Here is a 17393-nt window from a genome sequence, read left to right on the forward strand (position 1 = left end):
TAAGACAGGCTGCTGGCGAGACACTGCCTCATAAACGCACACACACACACACACACACACACACACACACACACACACACACACACACACACACACACAAACACACACACACACAAAGAAACAAGCATGGAAGACAGAGACATTGAGAAGGGTCTAGAGGCTGTGGTGTGCCAATCTAAATGTATGTCTGAAAAAAGAAAGAGCCAAATAGATTTAAGAAAAGAGGATATGTAATCTAGACAGACTAAAATGCCAGTGTGTGTGTGTGTGTGTGTGTGTGTGTGTGTGTGCAAAATGTACTCCCCCTCTCTGAACAGTGGTGTAATAATGGTCCTACACTCTCTCCTTTTATCTCTCCCTCTCCATCTATACTCTTCATCATTCTCCACCCATCTCTCTCCCCTGCCATTGGACTCGTGCAGGAGATGAGACACACCTACACATACGTGCACGTAGGGAATATAGCACGTCATAAGCACGTCAACGCTGCCATCTTCTGGCCCCATGAGGCATCGCTTCAAAACGGACGAATACAAAAGGGTATCGACTTTAGAATGAAACAAATCTAATTCTAGAAGCCAACCAAATGGAAACAATGAAACAAAACATTAAGAGGATCAAAAGAACCATTGATACTGTAGCCTTGGTTACAAGTCAACACCATGTTGCCATAACCCCCCATGTGCAATAGCGTATCAAAACAATACAAAAAAAATCTCACTTATTCAAATAATTAATAAAGACTATAGTACAAATTGTCACGCTGAGCTCTCTGATATGAATCATTTTTTCCGCCTTCATTTTAGCTTGACGGTATACAAACGACTATTTTTTTTTTTATGTTAAAACAATGCTAATTGCTCCCATATAAATGTATACAACTGAACGTAACAATGACGATTTCCCTTAAGGCATGCATAACCATCTCAAATAGACAACAACTTGGCTGTAGAAACATTTCCCGACAGCACCGCGTTTTAAAAGCCAACTCCCGCCTTGCATCGCCTGCTGCATCATTGGCCCTTTTGAAAAACAGCTGGCTCACGCAATTGGTCAATTTTCAAACACGTCGAGCGCGGTTAGTTTGAAGGAAACAGCTTAGTAGAAAACCTACAGCAGCTGAGGGTAGGTCTTAGCCAACCATCGTATCCCGAAGAGAATAGTTTTGAAAAGCGGTGAGAATTTCTCTTTTACCTGTTAATGTTAGTTTAGCTAGACATTTTTGTAGCTAGTATTTAAAATGTATGAAATAAGTGTCCGATGTTAGCTAACTTGCATGTACCAGATGTTTTGATGCATATTAACTATCTGATTAGTTGTTGCTAGCTAACCAGCCAGCATTTACTGTCTGTCACGTTGCTAACGTTTGACTAAGTTATCCCACTGCAGTCCTGTCGTATGACTTCAACAATCGTAGTTATGATTACATTCCATTGGTATCGTGAAATCACTAATAGCAGAAGTGCTATGATTCTTCCCTAACGAGTGTTAAGTTGCATTTTAAGAAATGTATCAGTAGCTTAGGGTATCCAGGCACCGTTAACGTTAACCTGGTCGGAAACGTACGTTTTTATTGAGCTGAGTTGGAAATCACGTCTAACTTACTTGATTAGTAACATTAGTATCCCAGTAAAGCTAGTTAACAATCTGAAAGGTAAACTTTTGTCGTCATGGATCAAAATGACTCATCCTATCGATAAGTTACCAGCTAGAATGTTTCTCACTGTCCGAACAATTGGGCTAACGTTAACATTACACTTGCGCTTTCCATAATAGTTAGCATAGTTAAAACTTTGAATTACATGTTTGACAACATCTAATGTGTCAACTCCAGTAAGTTGTTTTAAGCCTCGATAAAAGTTGGTATCTAACAGTTAACTCTTCCACCCCTTCAGGAACCAGTCAAAATGGAGGACTACCTGAAGATTGAGAAAATCGGTGAAGGTAAAGTTACAGTTACATTAGCCAACATTGTACTGTGTTCTCACAGCAAGTATCCGCCAACTGTTAAACAACTGTTTTGTTCGTACATGACCTTGTAAGTGAGCCAAATCACTTTTGGCATTTGCCGAAATGGATCTGCTGAGAGAACGTATGGGAGAAGGGTCTTGTTTGGCAAATTTCACTCTAATATGTTTTGGTAATCCAATATATTTACTAATGGTTTGAAAACGAATTAGAATCGTGGTACAGATTTATTCTGGAACTGTTTAAAAACCTGTCTAAACTGTAAAAACATAAACATCACCTCTTACACGATTCAGATGTAAAATCGACCACTTTAAGCTGAAGTTAACGGCCTTGTTGAAGAACACACTGCACTAGTTATCTAAAGAAAGTGTATTGAATGAGGCTGCACTAGCGTGTCTGTTTCTACATTTAATATGTGTGTGTATAAATACCTTGATAAAGGAGTGCTAATAAATATGTGCAATGATCTGTCTAGTTTAATGGGGAATGCTTAAAACTGATGGAGGAGAGAGCACCGCTCAGTTAAATATAACACCAATGGTGTATTTAATGGCTCTTCACGACCAACTTTAATGTGTGTAATGATGAACACAATGAGTTGGTTTGGAGTGGAATTCTCCAAAACATTCTACATGCGAATTAGCCTCACCTCCATATAGACAAAATACCTACATGGTTGTGTATGGACGTAACTCCATAAGACTTGTTGTCCCCAATCTCACCCCCTCAAATACAGTAACTGTAAAGTGACTACTTTTGGTCATGGATTTAGGGTGATAAGTCTGTCCATTTGCATAGTGCATTTTATGCGCTGCTTGATTGCTGTGTCATGTTCTGCGACCCTAGGTACGTATGGAGTGGTGTATAAAGGCAGACATAAGGCCACAGGCAAGGTGGTTGCCATGAAGAAGATCCGTCTGGAGAGTGAAGAGGAAGGTGTACCCAGCACTGCCGTCAGAGAAATCTCTCTGCTCAAAGAGCTGCAGCATCCTAATGTTGTACGGTAAGGGTTCACTTTGCCCAAGAGAGATTGGGCTTGACAGATCTATATTGCTAGATGTTGAGATGAAATCTGAAAAGCACTGGCACCTTTGTTTCGAGCTTCAAGGCAATCAGTTAGCACTGGCTTTAAATTGCAAGATGCCCAACTACCTGCTTTTGCTTTAGCTTTTTAAATGGAAGATTTGGATTCAATCGGCTTTCTACATTTTCTATCAACAAATCATACCCAGAGGTATTCTCGCTTCATATGTTAGGGATGCTTCTGGCCATGAGAAACTAGATCTCTTCTAATGTTGTATGACGAGAGAATGTCATTTTCAGAACTACAAGGCCTAAAGTATTAAGATTAAACAAACCCCCACCGTACATTATTGAGGGAGCCATAGCAACCATAAAAGTAATGTTTGACAGCTGGATTTGTCACCAGTGGACAGTTATAATCTCCATTTGCATAATGTAAAAGAAAAACAGCACAGGGATTGAGGAGTGGCTGGTGAAGTGCATTACTCGTATAGTGTAACCCTACCAACTGCTTAGTCATAGTGGCAGCGATTTTTACACTGCTCTGGTGGGCTGCCTGATTAAAACTCGGTGGGTTAAGATGTGTTAAGACCTTCAGCAGGATGTGCTAATAAACAAAGACGTATAAACCTCACTGTAGAGCTTTGGACATATTTCTGTCTTTAAACAAAACCTGGAAAGGTCACACACACACAAAAAACACACATTTCCTTCATGTTGACACACTGAGCGCATGTAAGACACATACACACACACAAAACACAGTGACTCGTTAACATGGGAGACGAGATGGCAGGCATGGCATGCATGCCTTTCTCACACACACAGAGGAAGCTTGCATACATTTTTTTCCTTCGTTAGGTGCTTTCATCCAGTGTGACTCGCAAGTGAGTGACAATGCAAATAAAACGCCAGTCTAGGAGTAAACATCGAAAGCAAATTCTGTCTGGCTGTTTGAAGATTACTGCTTTTTTGCCAGTCAGTTCACATAACAATTATGATCAGGTATTATGCAAAATGTCTCAATCTAGAGTTAATGTGGATGTGAAGCACTTGAGAGAAAAACTCATCTTTCTCTCTCTCTCTCACACACACACTCCCCCTCTCTCTCACACACACACACTCCCCCTCTCTCTCACACACACACACAAACACACAAACACTCTCCCCACCCTCCTCCATGGGTACACAGGCTTCTAGATGTGCTGATGCAGGAGTCCAAACTCTACCTGGTGTTTGAGTTCCTCTCAATGGACCTAAAGAAGTACCTGGACTCGATACCCTCCGGCCAGTTCATGGAACCTATGCTAGTAAAAGTAAGTGGGGTTTTTAAGTACGGTATGCATTTAGAGATTTAAAACGATACAAAAACACACACACATCACCACAGTCGTCATCAGTTAAGTTTAGCTCCTAGTTATATGTAACGCAATGAAGTATGACTAGGAAACTCCAGTCAGTACTAGCCAGAGACCCCCACCTTCAAATTTTCTTCTATATTTAGGCAAACTTTCGTTTATGGCTCAAATAAATAAAATAGCTAGTCTTTATTATAATTGTAAACCCTTCCAGAAAATCAATCGATTTTCATCAATATGGCTATTTTGGAATTGCTTGTATCAAGAGCCAACCTATGTACGTGAGCTGATTTCAGTGGATTGTTTCTTTTTGTTGTTGTCCGTCTGTCCCCCCTTTCATCCCTACCGCTTTAGTTGAGTTAGAATTCAGAACATTCAGCAAGGTTATGTTCTAATCGCAGGCACATCGGATTTGTTTCTCAAATCAGTTATTTTGAGACGACAGTCCGCCCTGTTATTTGCATGTGGTCGGATCAGATTTATGCGTTCAGACATCACTAACCTGTCTGCATGGGTTGCTGTGGTAACGAACGTAGGAAGCAGCAGCGTGGTGTCAGCATTGAATTCCGGCACTTGGATCTGTCGTTGTGTGTCGCGTTACGAGTGACTCGAGATACTTTGAAATAGGATTTTAAGCCTAACTACTGCTGAAATGTACGGTTGTCAATGTGTCACCTCTGAATACCTGTGCTGTCTCCCTGTGTCACCTCTGAATACCTGTGCTGTCTCCCCTCAGAGCTACCTGTACCAGATCCTGGAGGGATCCTGTTCTGTCACAGCCGACGGGTTCTGCACAGAGACCTGAAGCCCCAGAACCTGCTCATCGACAACAAGGGCGTCATCAAACTGGCCGACTTTGGGCTGGCTCGGGCCTTCGGGCGGTCCCAGTGAGGGTCTACACACATGAGGTATAGCACAACGGCGCCAACTGTCTGTAATTGTTTCAGCGATCATAATGACCTGTGTGAATTTCGTATGAAGTTGAGGAATGCACGTTGATAAACCGTGTTAGTGTTTCTGAGAACACACTCATTATGGCCTATGCAGCTTGTGAGAGTCCAGAAAGGATGCAAAGGTTTATGGACCAAAGGTACCTCATGGTATTGTTCACTCAGCTTCTTTATGTCTGATGTACAGTAGCCACTAAAGTGTGTGTGTGTGTGTTGCGCGCTCGTGTAGGTGGTGACGCTGTGGTACAGAGCGCCAGAGGTGCTCCTGGGCGCCTCTCGTTACTCTACACCCGTAGACGTCTGGAGTATTGGCACCATCTTTGCCGAGCTCGCCACCAAGAAACCCCTCTTCCATGGTGATTCTGAGATTGACCAACTCTTCAGGATCTTCAGGTACGTTGTCCTCACTGAGATTAAAGATGTAGTCCACAATTTTTAATCAAATCCCATGTATACCAAGGAAAGGTGTGTTTTCAGCATGAAGTGTTTGAAACTTGGGTATATTCCATTCACCCGTCAATTTTCTAATCAAACTGAAGGTAGTTGGTTCAAGGTTAGGCTAATAAATTGGAGCAGTGAGTGGGAACATCTATAGTTATAGCATAGTTTGTGTACATCAGAGAAACCAGCGAGAGAACGGGATGTTCTCAATGATGAGTGAACCTGTTCCAAACCCCAGACTCAAAACTATTCAACATACCGCCCGTCAAGAGGCTGTTAAAGCACTCGAAGCTACATTGAACACTGCTAGACGTAGGCAAAAAAAGATGCAAAGATGTTTGTCAGAAAACAAAAAAAAACCTGATGTACGATGGTGGATAACTCTTATTGTACTGCCCAGCATTTGAACATTATTGTTTGTCCAGGTTTCCAGTGATGCACATATGAGAGCAATTTAGACCCAACGTGATCCCAGACTAAAAATCGTTCTCCGCACCAGTACTTTTTTTCTTTCCTTTTTTTCTCCCCAATCTGTCTTGTCTGGTTTCCATTTGCCTTCTCCAACAAACACCCCAAATCTTGATTTAAATAAAGTTGTCTCCGGCTAGTTTTTGCCCTAAAGCAACTTGCTGTTGCAATATAGTAGTGTGAGCAAACTAGGCCTACTAGCATACTTAGATTTCACATCTTAGTTAAATCAGGGGCTCAGTGTCTGAAGTGTGATGAGGCCTGTGCAAAGCAGAATCTGGATACGCCAAGGTCATTTTAGACTTGAGTGCTGTGAGGTTTAAAATTGTCGTTTTGGCCATAATTATCACCAAGGGCGTGCAAAAAAGGAGCCACATTTGATGCAAATTCTGTGTGCATTGTCATGAAGTGCAAACTATTTACAGTGATAATAGAATGAGTGTAAAATAGCCATATCAGTTGTACATTAAAACTAAGGAAAGTGTGGTTGAAATTAAGCTGTTCTGTCTGCTTTGTATTTGTTACGTTTATGTAAATATGTATGTGTTTCATGTGATTCTACCGTATAATATTTCTGTCTTGCGTTTCCTCTATGGATTAGTTTTATTGTCTGTCTTTTCTCTCCTCCATGTAAGTGTATATTTCAACCACAACTGACTTTCTTAGGACCCTGGGAAACACCAAATAATGATGTTTGGCCAGAGGTGGAAACCCTGCCTGACTACAAGAACACTTTCCCCAAGTGGAAGGGGGGGAGAAACCTGTCCACCACAGTAAAGAATCTCAACAAGAGTGCCATTGATCTGCTTGGGTGGATCACGGACTAAAGTCTTTCAAAGCAAGAAATGGATCAGAAAGGCATCGAGAGAAATAAGCAGCGACGCCTTGGCTGTGTAAAGCAAATTAAAGCAGCAGTATGCCTTAATTAGTGTGTTGGTGTGTGTGTGTTATATATATATATAATATATATATATATAATATATATATATTAGTTAAATAGGTAACTATTTTTGGTATCATCTTCAAATTCATGATAGTATTATGGTCATGTGAAGGACAGATGAACACGCCTGTTTCTAGCTAGTCAATGCTGCGCGGCTATGCAGTAGTATTCGGTTCGGGAGCCGTGAAAATTCAAGAAAGCTTTCACAGCATGACCTCACCAGTTATGTTGCCAATGTTACCATGGTAGCTTTTCTTAGTACCAGCTAGGTTGTTGATGGTATGTGCAAGGTTTTTGCATGCCTTTCAGGTAGTTGTCTCACTAGTTTTAGACTAGACCTCTATACTGTTACTTTAAAAACTGTGGGGAGAACCCCAGTAAGATGCTTAAAAAAAACTTCACCGATTGGCCTGTTTTGAGACCTGTAATAAGCCGAATTTAAAGCAATGTGTTTTTCTTTTGCAGAAAATGCTGATCTACGACCCACCGAAGCGTATCTCCGCTCGGCAGGCCATGAACCATCCTTACTTTGATGACCTCAACAAAAGCACCCTCCCTGCCAGCAACACGAGGATTTAACCTAGCAACCGGCTGTCATGGAGATGGTGCCCATGGCAAACCATGCAATTATGGAGCAATACTCACCTCGGAATTTGTTTGTTGATGTTTATGTTAATTGTTGTGTTTGTCTTCTTTAAATGTTTGTATGCCTTCGCTTGTGTAATAGAAGGCATTTGTGTACATACATTATTGCGCTTTTTTGGAGTGAAATGGCAGTTTGTATATGTTTCCAGTAAAGTGCACTTTTCACATCAAACATCATTGTGCTTTTTGTTTTTGTACTTTTTCTAGAGAGAAGCCGTAAAGGTGTGGTGTGTGTTTTTTTCATTTTTGACAAACCTTTTCCTGAAAGGCCTTTTAATTTGAAAATATATAATTGACATGGCAAAATAAAGACCGTGTTTACCATTATTCCTGATTCTTATTTTACTGTTCTGTACTCTTCTTATTCTCAGTTCTGATGGAGACTGAGTGACAGAGGCGGTCCCCCCCACACGTTTTTGGGATGTGGTGACTGGATTTGGTGGTGAAGTTAGGAAGAAGGGTGCAGGAGATGGTGGCTTTTCGATACAAAAATATTCTTTTATTTAAAGGGGAGTCCCAAAAATATGTGCCCACAAAATAAACAAACATAATCAAAAACAGACAGACGCTCTCAAAGTGCTACAAACACTAGGCAATCTCTGCTCATTTCACTAGCACACATTCTAACTAGGCTCAATTTCACTTAGCACAATATCTAGGACAAAACAAGGCAAACAAGTGTTCACACATCTAAACATGGTTAAACCTTCATGCGTCTCCCATCACCTCATGAAATGAGCCACCCTTTAAATTGGTCCAATTAACTCCAACCATTGTATAGGGGGGAGACCAAATCTCTTGCAGGGCAACATCTCTTTTTCTTACCACGGTGAGACGGTTGTACAGAATCTGCAGAAATAACAAGAAACACTGATTGGCACTTCTTAATTATTATTTTTTTGACACTTTATTTTTATAGTTTTATCACACAGATACAGAAAAGTAAACAAATGGACAAAATCAGTCATTGACCTTTCAATAAAGTCCACTTCACCCATTCATCTTCACATTGTTCTGCCTGTACTCTTAATCTATGTGTTAGCTGTTCCATCACGAACATCTCACTCACAATTTTCAGCCATTCATCTCGAGTTTGGATATCTTAATTTTTTTAACAGCAGCCTACCAGGAATTTGCTTTGGCATATTGGTGCAGACAATAAACATAAAAAACATAAGTACTACAGAATATAAGAAAAACTAAATATAAAAAGTAAAACATATTTACAGAATACGAAATGGAGGAGCTGTGCAGTTTATGCAGGGAGTAAGTACTCATGTAAAATAGGCCAACTAACAAGGTACCAGGTCAAATAGTAATTATCAATCATCAGTTATACATCTGTGTGTTAAAGGTGCAGTCTACTATTGTGATCCCATACACCTTTGGCAAATTCAGAGAATGGTTCCTCACGGTCTTCTGGCTGTGCGTTCAGTGTTTGCTCTCAAAAACAACTCTGGTGTTGGAACACAGCTATGGCTCTATAAATGGGGAAACAAACCGGCTTGAACCGAGCCATAAACAATCCTAGCCAATCAACAGCATGGAAGGGAGAGGTGTAATTTGTCTGTTCATTTTAAATATCAAAAACCTTTCACAAAACCAAATGGCAAACTACCACATTTATCACCTTGTCATGGCACCTTTACTAATCATTTTCAGTTTTTTTCCCCTTACATATTTGGCATTGCATTTGTTCTTTGGAGGGATCTATTCAGGGACAGCAGTGGTCTTTGTGTTCGTGTTCGTCCTCATCTTCATGGACTCTCTCTCTCTGTAGCGCCCTGCGCAGAGCTGACAGCAAGGTGTCGCGGTTGTTCAGGACGTTGTAGCAAGTGAGGTCCATCAGCTTCTGGAAGTCCTCGGGCTGGTAGGCCATGTTCCTAGTACGATATGGCGAGTCTTTAGAGCTGACATCCAAGTCTCCTTGTTTCAGTTCATCTTTCCCCTCTCGTTTGACCCCTTAAAATAACAAGCAGGAAAACAAAGTTATCATCTGATGAAACTTTTTCACAAACTAGAACACCAAAGCAAGCCAGTGGTTGTGTGTGTGTGTGTGTGTGCGTGTGAGCCAGTGGTTGAGCGCTCACAGACTGGGGTTGTGAATAAACCTGAACTAACGCTGATATATGTGAAATCCTGTCAAGGTGTATTTTGAGGTGTATCTCTTGCTGTCTCTGGTAGTCATGAGGATGGGGGGGGGGGGGGGGTCTGAGATGCCAGGCACCACTGTTGAGTATTCTGGTGGTGTGATGGGCCTTATTCAACGAAACACTGATGAAGGAAGGTGCCCAGTGAAATGCTTGTGAAGGCAACGTTGTTGTTGTTGTTGTCCTGCTGGTCAGGTTCTATGGTTGAGTAGTCATGTTGTTGTGTTTAGCAGTTATGGGCTACAGATTAGTTGTTGTGAAGGATACTTTACGGATCTCTGGGCGTGCAGCGCATGTTGTGGCTGTTACAAGCCAGTTATGCATTATTATTGTATCCTGCTGTTCAGGATCTACGGTTGGGCAGTTGTTATTATATTGGTTAGGTTAGGCTGGAGTACTTGCATGTGACAGTGAGAAGATTGGCTGCTACACAATAGTACAAGGTATTTAACATCTTTCTCTGTGTTACTAAAAAAGGGGTGTAGAGAGATGAGCTTCTAGCTATGTCCATGCGTCCAACTACAACGTTCAAATAATCTGTTATAAATTGGGTTTGTGTCCACTAACCTGGGGATTTGAACTCTCTGAAGGTGAGGTTGGCCAGAGGGAAGTGAACCACAATGGGAGCTTTGGGGTTCTTCTCGTCCTCAAACACGTACACCTCCTTCATGGCCTCTTTCCCCACACGGCTGAAATCGATGTCAGGGAACGGGATCCTGTGATCAGTGCAGTGCTGCTGGGTTTGCTTCAACACCTGAGAAACAGTTAAACGCAGTTAAACAGGGCTGGTCTCTGAGAGAAAAAGATAATCAGTCTTTGTTTAACACCTGACATATTGACAGGTAAACACCTGAACACCTGAGAAAAAGTAAAAAAAACTGTTAAAAAGGGCTGGGCTCTGAGAAAAAAGAATAGTCTCCTTTAATTTCCCCTTAATCTGTTTCCTCCTAATCTGTTTTCCCTTACTCTGTTTAATCTGAGTTGGTGAAGGTGATTATCTTCAATGAATTCAGACACTTGTGATAAAAGATTCTAGAGCTCTGCGCTCTAGAATATTTCTGTTAACTTAGTGCCAGGACTGTGAGTATGAGTCTAAATGTAATTTCCAATTTAACATTTCAAAATGATACCTGGAAATATCCAGAATCCAAAATCTGGATAACTGCAAGTCTAGAATGTCACCTGTCCTTATTATCGTGGCTATGATTAGCAGGCCAGCATACTTTAGTCTGAAGGCATATGTTTGATTGGTCCTGTGTTGCACGTGCGGTAGTCTTGGCTGTCTAATTTATATACCATAAACTGGTCTGAATCCCAGGAGCAGTTGAGGGACAGGATGAGGTCCATACGTCTGTGGGGTCGCAGCAAAGGGGGGAACCCCAAGTTACAGGCCAACCCCGAGTCCACCAGATCCAGGATGGGGTCCCCTGGCGTCAGCTGGTTCGGAAAGGCATCAGGATGCGTGTCTAAACAAAGAAACCAAAAAATGAAAGGAGAGAAAGTCAAGAGAGGATCCTTAAGTTAAAGGATGATGTAGATACATCTTTCGCACTAAAAGTTATGAATGTTTTCATCGCTGCAACTTGTATTAAATGATGGACATTCATTTATTGATGAATGCAATACCTTTTGACAAAGCAGCAGGTTAATTCTAAATCTATCAAAACCTTGGGCTAATTCAAAAGTTATTCATACAGTAAAATATCTATAATATCCATAAACTAATGGCCTTGAAAATGCCCCAGGGAAACCCCTCCGAAGTACACACACAGCCACACACAGCCACACACACATACACACACACACACACACGCACGCACGCACCTTTCTCGTCTGTGAAACTGCTCTTCTTGTTGTAGTCCCAGTGGAGACTGAGGCCATGCATGAAGTTGTACACCTGGCTGACGATTGGCCGGCTGCTGAAGAATTCTGTGATCACCTTTGAAGTCATAGTGGCTGGTTTGATCAGGAGCGTGTCCAGTGTGGACGGGTCGGTGTCTGTCTCTGTGGAGGACAAGCTTCAGAGACTTAGTAGGTACATAGCTGGTGCACCAGGGTCAAAGGTCTCTGTCTTATGCCCTGATAGGTCTTTCACAACTTTTCAGTAGCCAATAGTAAAGTGCCGGTCACAGACATTTCATTCTATGACTGTCATTGACGAGGTCTTGTGGTTTGCAGTCACTGACTGCAACTGGGGATTTCTGTTGGGGCAGTTGTGGAAATTTCACATATCATGTAGAGAACCACAATGGAGGGTATCATACAGGGCTTCCACAAAACCCTGCTGAAGGGGTCTTCATACATTTTTCATTCAGCAAATGCTTTTATATCCAATGGGACTAGTTCTCCATGCAAACATAAAAGTTTCAGGTGTTGCATAGCAACCCAATACTTGCTGGCTTCAACTTACAATTAATTTCCATTACATTAGGTGAACGAACTACTTGCGGAATGATATAAAAGATGTGAATTAGAAGCACAAAACCCATTGCCAATGGCAGCGGTCAATATTTGTTTGAAGCGGTCTGTGAAAAGGTGAAGTCCCTCCCCCTTCTCACTGTGGTCCATGAGGGAAGAAGGACTGGACTCCCCTACATAAATGGTTGGGTCCGGATTCCCCCACCCCTGTGGAGGGGTCCAATTACCTTTTAATTACCTTACTTAAAGTGCACCTCATTGTTTCATGAGAGAGAAGGACAGACTGAACATGCTGGATGGAGCTTGGACAAGGTACTAGACAAAACCTGAATAGTCAGAGGTGTACCTTGTCTAGTATAGGCTTTAGTGTGTTCAGTTTGTGTTTGTATGTTTTTTTTTTTTTTTTAAACCCTGTTGTAAATAAATCTAGCTATTTTTATGGAAGCCACTCTCCCTGCGTCGTGTGTTCGTGCCTGCAACCCCATTCTACCAGGCTACATCCCACGTGGTGAGATGGTCTGCTCGAGCGGTTTCTCACACGGTCATTATAAAGAAATACCAGACCTCCAAACATTGGGGTGGCTCATTCAAATCAATGGAACTTTTTGCAACATTCGGAGGAGCCGTAAAATAAAATGAAATAAAGGGACAGTCACATTACCTATGTCAGTTATGGTTTCACGAATGGGGTTCCATGATGGGGTATGTCCTGTGACAAAGCTCCACAACTGGGTGAAGCTAACAGAGAATGCACTACTCCAGATACCTACAAAACACACAGCCACACACACACACACACACACACACACACACACACACACACACACACACACACACAAGCTTGTTCATGTCAATATGCAATGATATACACACACTTATGTCTGCACCTGACTATACACACACACACACACACACACACACACACACACACACACACACACACACACACACACACACACACACACACACTTTCTTTCACTCTCCCTCCATCTCTTACCAATCAGGAAGGACAATCGAGTCTCCGGAAGTTTCTTGATCTGTTTACCCTGGAAGTACTCACTACCAAAGTCCTCAGTGGGTACAAATGCACCGTACTTCAGAAGACCAACTTCATACGGCGTAAATTCACACCACTCTGCAACAGTGAGAGAGAGAGAGAGAGAGAACAGCAGTATATATTCAATAGGTGTCACTGTCTGTAAAGTTTGATTTAATATCTAGTACATGTTATGGTTTTGGTAGTAGTTTAATGTACCTACATGTATTGCCATATCAATAATATAATATATAATATGTTCAGTTGTGTCTAAAGGCTATTAATGCACATTATAAAGAAAACATCAGTCTCCACGCTACTTGCAATGGTCGCAGTGATAGAAAATGGACTTAAATGCTGATGTCTGACCCCCTGAAACCCTACCAGTCTCTTTGAGGCCGCCTTTCAGGCAGGTCTTCATGTTCACTGCTGTGTAGATGGGCAGAGGATTCTGTCCCTCTGACACCGCCCTCTTCTGGTCAGAGAGGGTACTGTCACATTTCTGTGCAAAAACAATCACAAAGAAATCTCACGAGGATGCCATTTAAAATTGAGACGTTTGAAGGTAGATCAAACTGTGTGTATGTGTGTTTGAGAGAGAAGGAGAGACAGTGTGTGTGAGAGACCAATATTTACAGACATTATATTTTAGCAGCCAAGCACTTGTTTTGTGCAGTCAATTGTAGCACAGCGTAGATCTATATTTTTATCAGTATGCATCTGCCCTGGAAGTGAACCCATAATTATCATTATGACCATACAGTTGTTAGTATCCTACAGTACCAGTTGACCTACAATAACACAGACTGTGTGTGTGTGTGTATTTGGATTTATTGTATGTCTTTCTTTAATGCTAATGTTCATCATCTCTGTCTTTGCGCAGGTATTTGTCACCCTTACATGTGAGTGTGAGCATATGTATGTCTGTGTGTGTGTGTGTGTGTGTGTGTGTGTGTGTGTGTGTGTGTATGTGCATATTTTAGGTCTTGCTCTACCTTCCCATAGATAAGGTGTTCGATGAACAGACCCCACAGGTCAATGAGGGACACCGGCAGGCCGTCTGCCTCCCTTTGCTCCATCTCTTGTTTGTAGTAATAGTGCTGTTCATTAGAGAAAATGCTCTGGTACCTCCCAAACATCTCCTTCTTTATTGGTTCAGTGACTACGGCCAAGTCCTTTTGAGACCAATCAGGCTTCTCATACAAGGTGGACATCGCCCTTTGAAGAAGAAGAGTTTCTGTTCAGTCAAATCATCTTGTTTCAGTCAATACCTGACATAACATGTTCACACACACACAAAAATTAGCAAATCTGCACTCAGGTAAGGAGTGTAGCTGACACGCAGGTAGGCCTGAGGTCGCGGTGAATTTATTTTCTGCTTTTTCCCATCCTGGACCGTCCTTCCTCAAGGGCCCGGGAGATAGCCCACCTGAGCACTGTGCACTCTGGGGAGGACCTGCCATGTGGGAATCGAACCCATGACCTTCTTGCTGTGAGGCGGCAGTGCAAGCAACTGAGCCACCGTGCCACATTATGTGTTACTTATGAGGGACTCACCATGTGGCCCCAGATACGCCAGTGATGTAGCTGACGGTGTGCTATACATTACCCTTCCTTATGAGGGGACTCACCATGTGGCCCCTGAGACCCCAGTGATGTAGCTGACGGCATCCAGGATTCCCAGAGTCTGGAGACCCTTCAGACTCCCAAAAGCGCCAGTCATCGCCCTGGTCCGCCCCCTGAGCAAACCACACCCACCAGGGGGACCTACAATACAACCAGTTAATTTTTTGTGTTTTTTTTCTTGTTGTTGTTCTTTTAAGAATTTTTTTTTTTTCAATCAGGCTCCAGTAATCTGAGTATCTGAACGGGGAAACACAGCGTACCTTATCTGTCTGTAGAGGGGAATTGAGCTCCAGAAGTTTGTGCAAAGCCTGTCCCACCACCACCTTCCTCTTCTCCATGAAGTCCTTCTCCGATGACGGGATGTCAAAGTCCAGACGCACTGCCAGCTCCTGCTCAGGCCTGCAGGGTCACAGGTTTCATAATATTCTTGTGATTGTGACAGAAAACTTTAAAGTGAAATTTTAAGGTGACATTATTCACCATTTTTAGGCTTATTTTTGTATGTAAGTAGATTTCACAACATCAATATATTCATTTTGATGGTTTATGGATACGTGAAGGAGAGACAAACGCATCTCTCATTCCCACTAGCTGCCCAGGCTAGGTCAAAAAACAAAAGTGTTACAACAATCTTTACAAATCTTTTCAAAACTACATAATTTGATCTACTTTTAATCTGTGTCAACGGTGCAGTTGGTGATAGACAGGCAAACCCGTTGACTATTTGGTAGTGCATTGGCTCCTTGAACTTCACCAGTGGTGGACATATGGCTAAGTGTACAAAAGTGTAAAACATGACAGTGTAGTCTACACACTGTTTCATTCGTCAGAAAGGGTCAGATGTGCTAATCCTAAAGTCCCCAAACTGAACAATATTTACAACTTAATCTACCTTTGTCTGTTATTCTAAGGTGAGATCATAGATATAATTATTTATACATTTTTAAATTAAATATTTACCGTTCCGCAGTCTTCAGGTCCAGGTCAACAGAGTCCTGTTAAAAGTTCGGCATTATTATTACTGGCTATTCTGGTCATATATTTAAAACATTCTGTTGTATATTAGTTAAAAAAACAAAACAATGGTTGCTTCAGTCTGGAAACAGATTAAGGGCAAATGATGAAATGACGAAATGATGAAATGAGCAGATGTGTCTTTTGCATAAATATGTTCTTCCTCTCTGACAGACCTGTTTGGCTCTGGGTGGGATCAGAAAAGCTGATAAATGGCTGATATGCTGAATTGGGTTGTCACCCAGATGACAGAAGATGAACACAAAAAGCAGCCTGTGACCAATCCTTCTGAGTCACTTTCCCATCGAGTTCTTTTTGCATACAACTGATTTTATATTAACTATTAGCTAGTTCAATTTGGGGTTTTAGATAATTTCTGTCTCTGCAGTTTATGTAATCACTGTGATGGTGATGGATAAACCTGTTGTCTGATAGGTTGCTATGAGATGATTGTCTTGAGCGCGGAATCCAGTGTTTGTTACCTGCACAGAGAGTTCTGTCTCCAGGTCTCTGTAGTGCGAGGAGTCCACCAGACCTGAGGTGAGAAAATGTTCCTCTTTTTACATTGAAATTGGCATGGGTAACACGTGCACAGACTCACACACCCTTATCCTGTCACCTTCAATAAAAAATAATGTTTACATGCAAGCGTTGGATACACAAATGCACGCATACACACACACACCAAACCAGGTGACGCTTAAACGTATCCAGTGGAACCATGCCAGGCCAGGGCTTCATCTGGCCCAGATTTGGTCATGTGTCAGCCACCATCTTGGACACTCATAATTTTATCGTCAGTACAAAAAAACACTAGGTCTAAACACACATGCATCTTCATAGTCAGGTTCTGGGTCATTGTCAGTCCAATACGCATGATTTCAACTTCTGTTCCTGTCAACTCTGTAGTTTCATGTGACCATGTGTTCTTAACTTACCTGCACCTAAACGGTTACTATTCACCTTCAGGACAGAGAATGGTGTTGCCTGAACGGAAAAAGTACAGAATGTTGTTTGTCCCATTTATTATGACATCTGTCCAATTTGTAATGGGCACATATCACAAATAAGGGACCTATATTTCTCCCCGAAAATGTACCATTATTTTTCTCAATTTTCTTAATTTGTCCCAGTAGTAACTGACAAATATTATATATTTATAAATTAATACAAATGTACGTATTATATATATATATATATATATATATGCATATACGTATACATATATGTATATTTCAAAAATATGTTTTTTCTTCACCAAAACAACTATGTCATGGGTGAATAACGTGTGTGAAAACACCGTGATTTGTATTTAGAAATAAACCCATTGCAAACCCCATCTTTTGCAAA

General features: G+C 41.6%; 1 protein-coding gene and 1 pseudogene across 1 annotated transcript; one reads left to right on the plus strand and one right to left on the minus strand.

Annotated features, from left to right (window-relative positions):
- The first annotated feature begins 994 nt into the window (after positions 1 to 994).
- On the plus strand, positions 995 to 7733 carry LOC122129429 (annotated as a pseudogene).
- Positions 7734 to 9135: 1402 nt separating this feature from the next.
- On the minus strand, positions 9136 to 15131 carry LOC122129428 (cytosolic phospholipase A2 zeta-like). Its single transcript, XM_042704347.1, has 9 exons — positions 15035 to 15131; positions 14399 to 14621; positions 13788 to 13905; positions 13365 to 13502; positions 13029 to 13133; positions 11774 to 11953; positions 11246 to 11415; positions 10517 to 10703; positions 9136 to 9761 (listed from the first exon to the last, which is right to left on the minus strand). The coding sequence occupies exons 1-9, from the start codon at positions 15124 to 15126 to the stop codon at positions 9514 to 9516; spliced, it is 1461 nt and encodes a 486-aa protein (XP_042560281.1). The 5' UTR covers positions 15127 to 15131; the 3' UTR covers positions 9136 to 9513.
- Positions 15132 to 17393: the final 2262 nt, after the last annotated feature.

The sequence above is a fragment of the Clupea harengus genome, unplaced genomic scaffold, assembly GCF_900700415.2.
Source record: "Clupea harengus unplaced genomic scaffold, Ch_v2.0.2, whole genome shotgun sequence".
NCBI classification, from domain to species: domain Eukaryota; kingdom Metazoa; phylum Chordata; class Actinopteri; order Clupeiformes; family Clupeidae; genus Clupea; species Clupea harengus.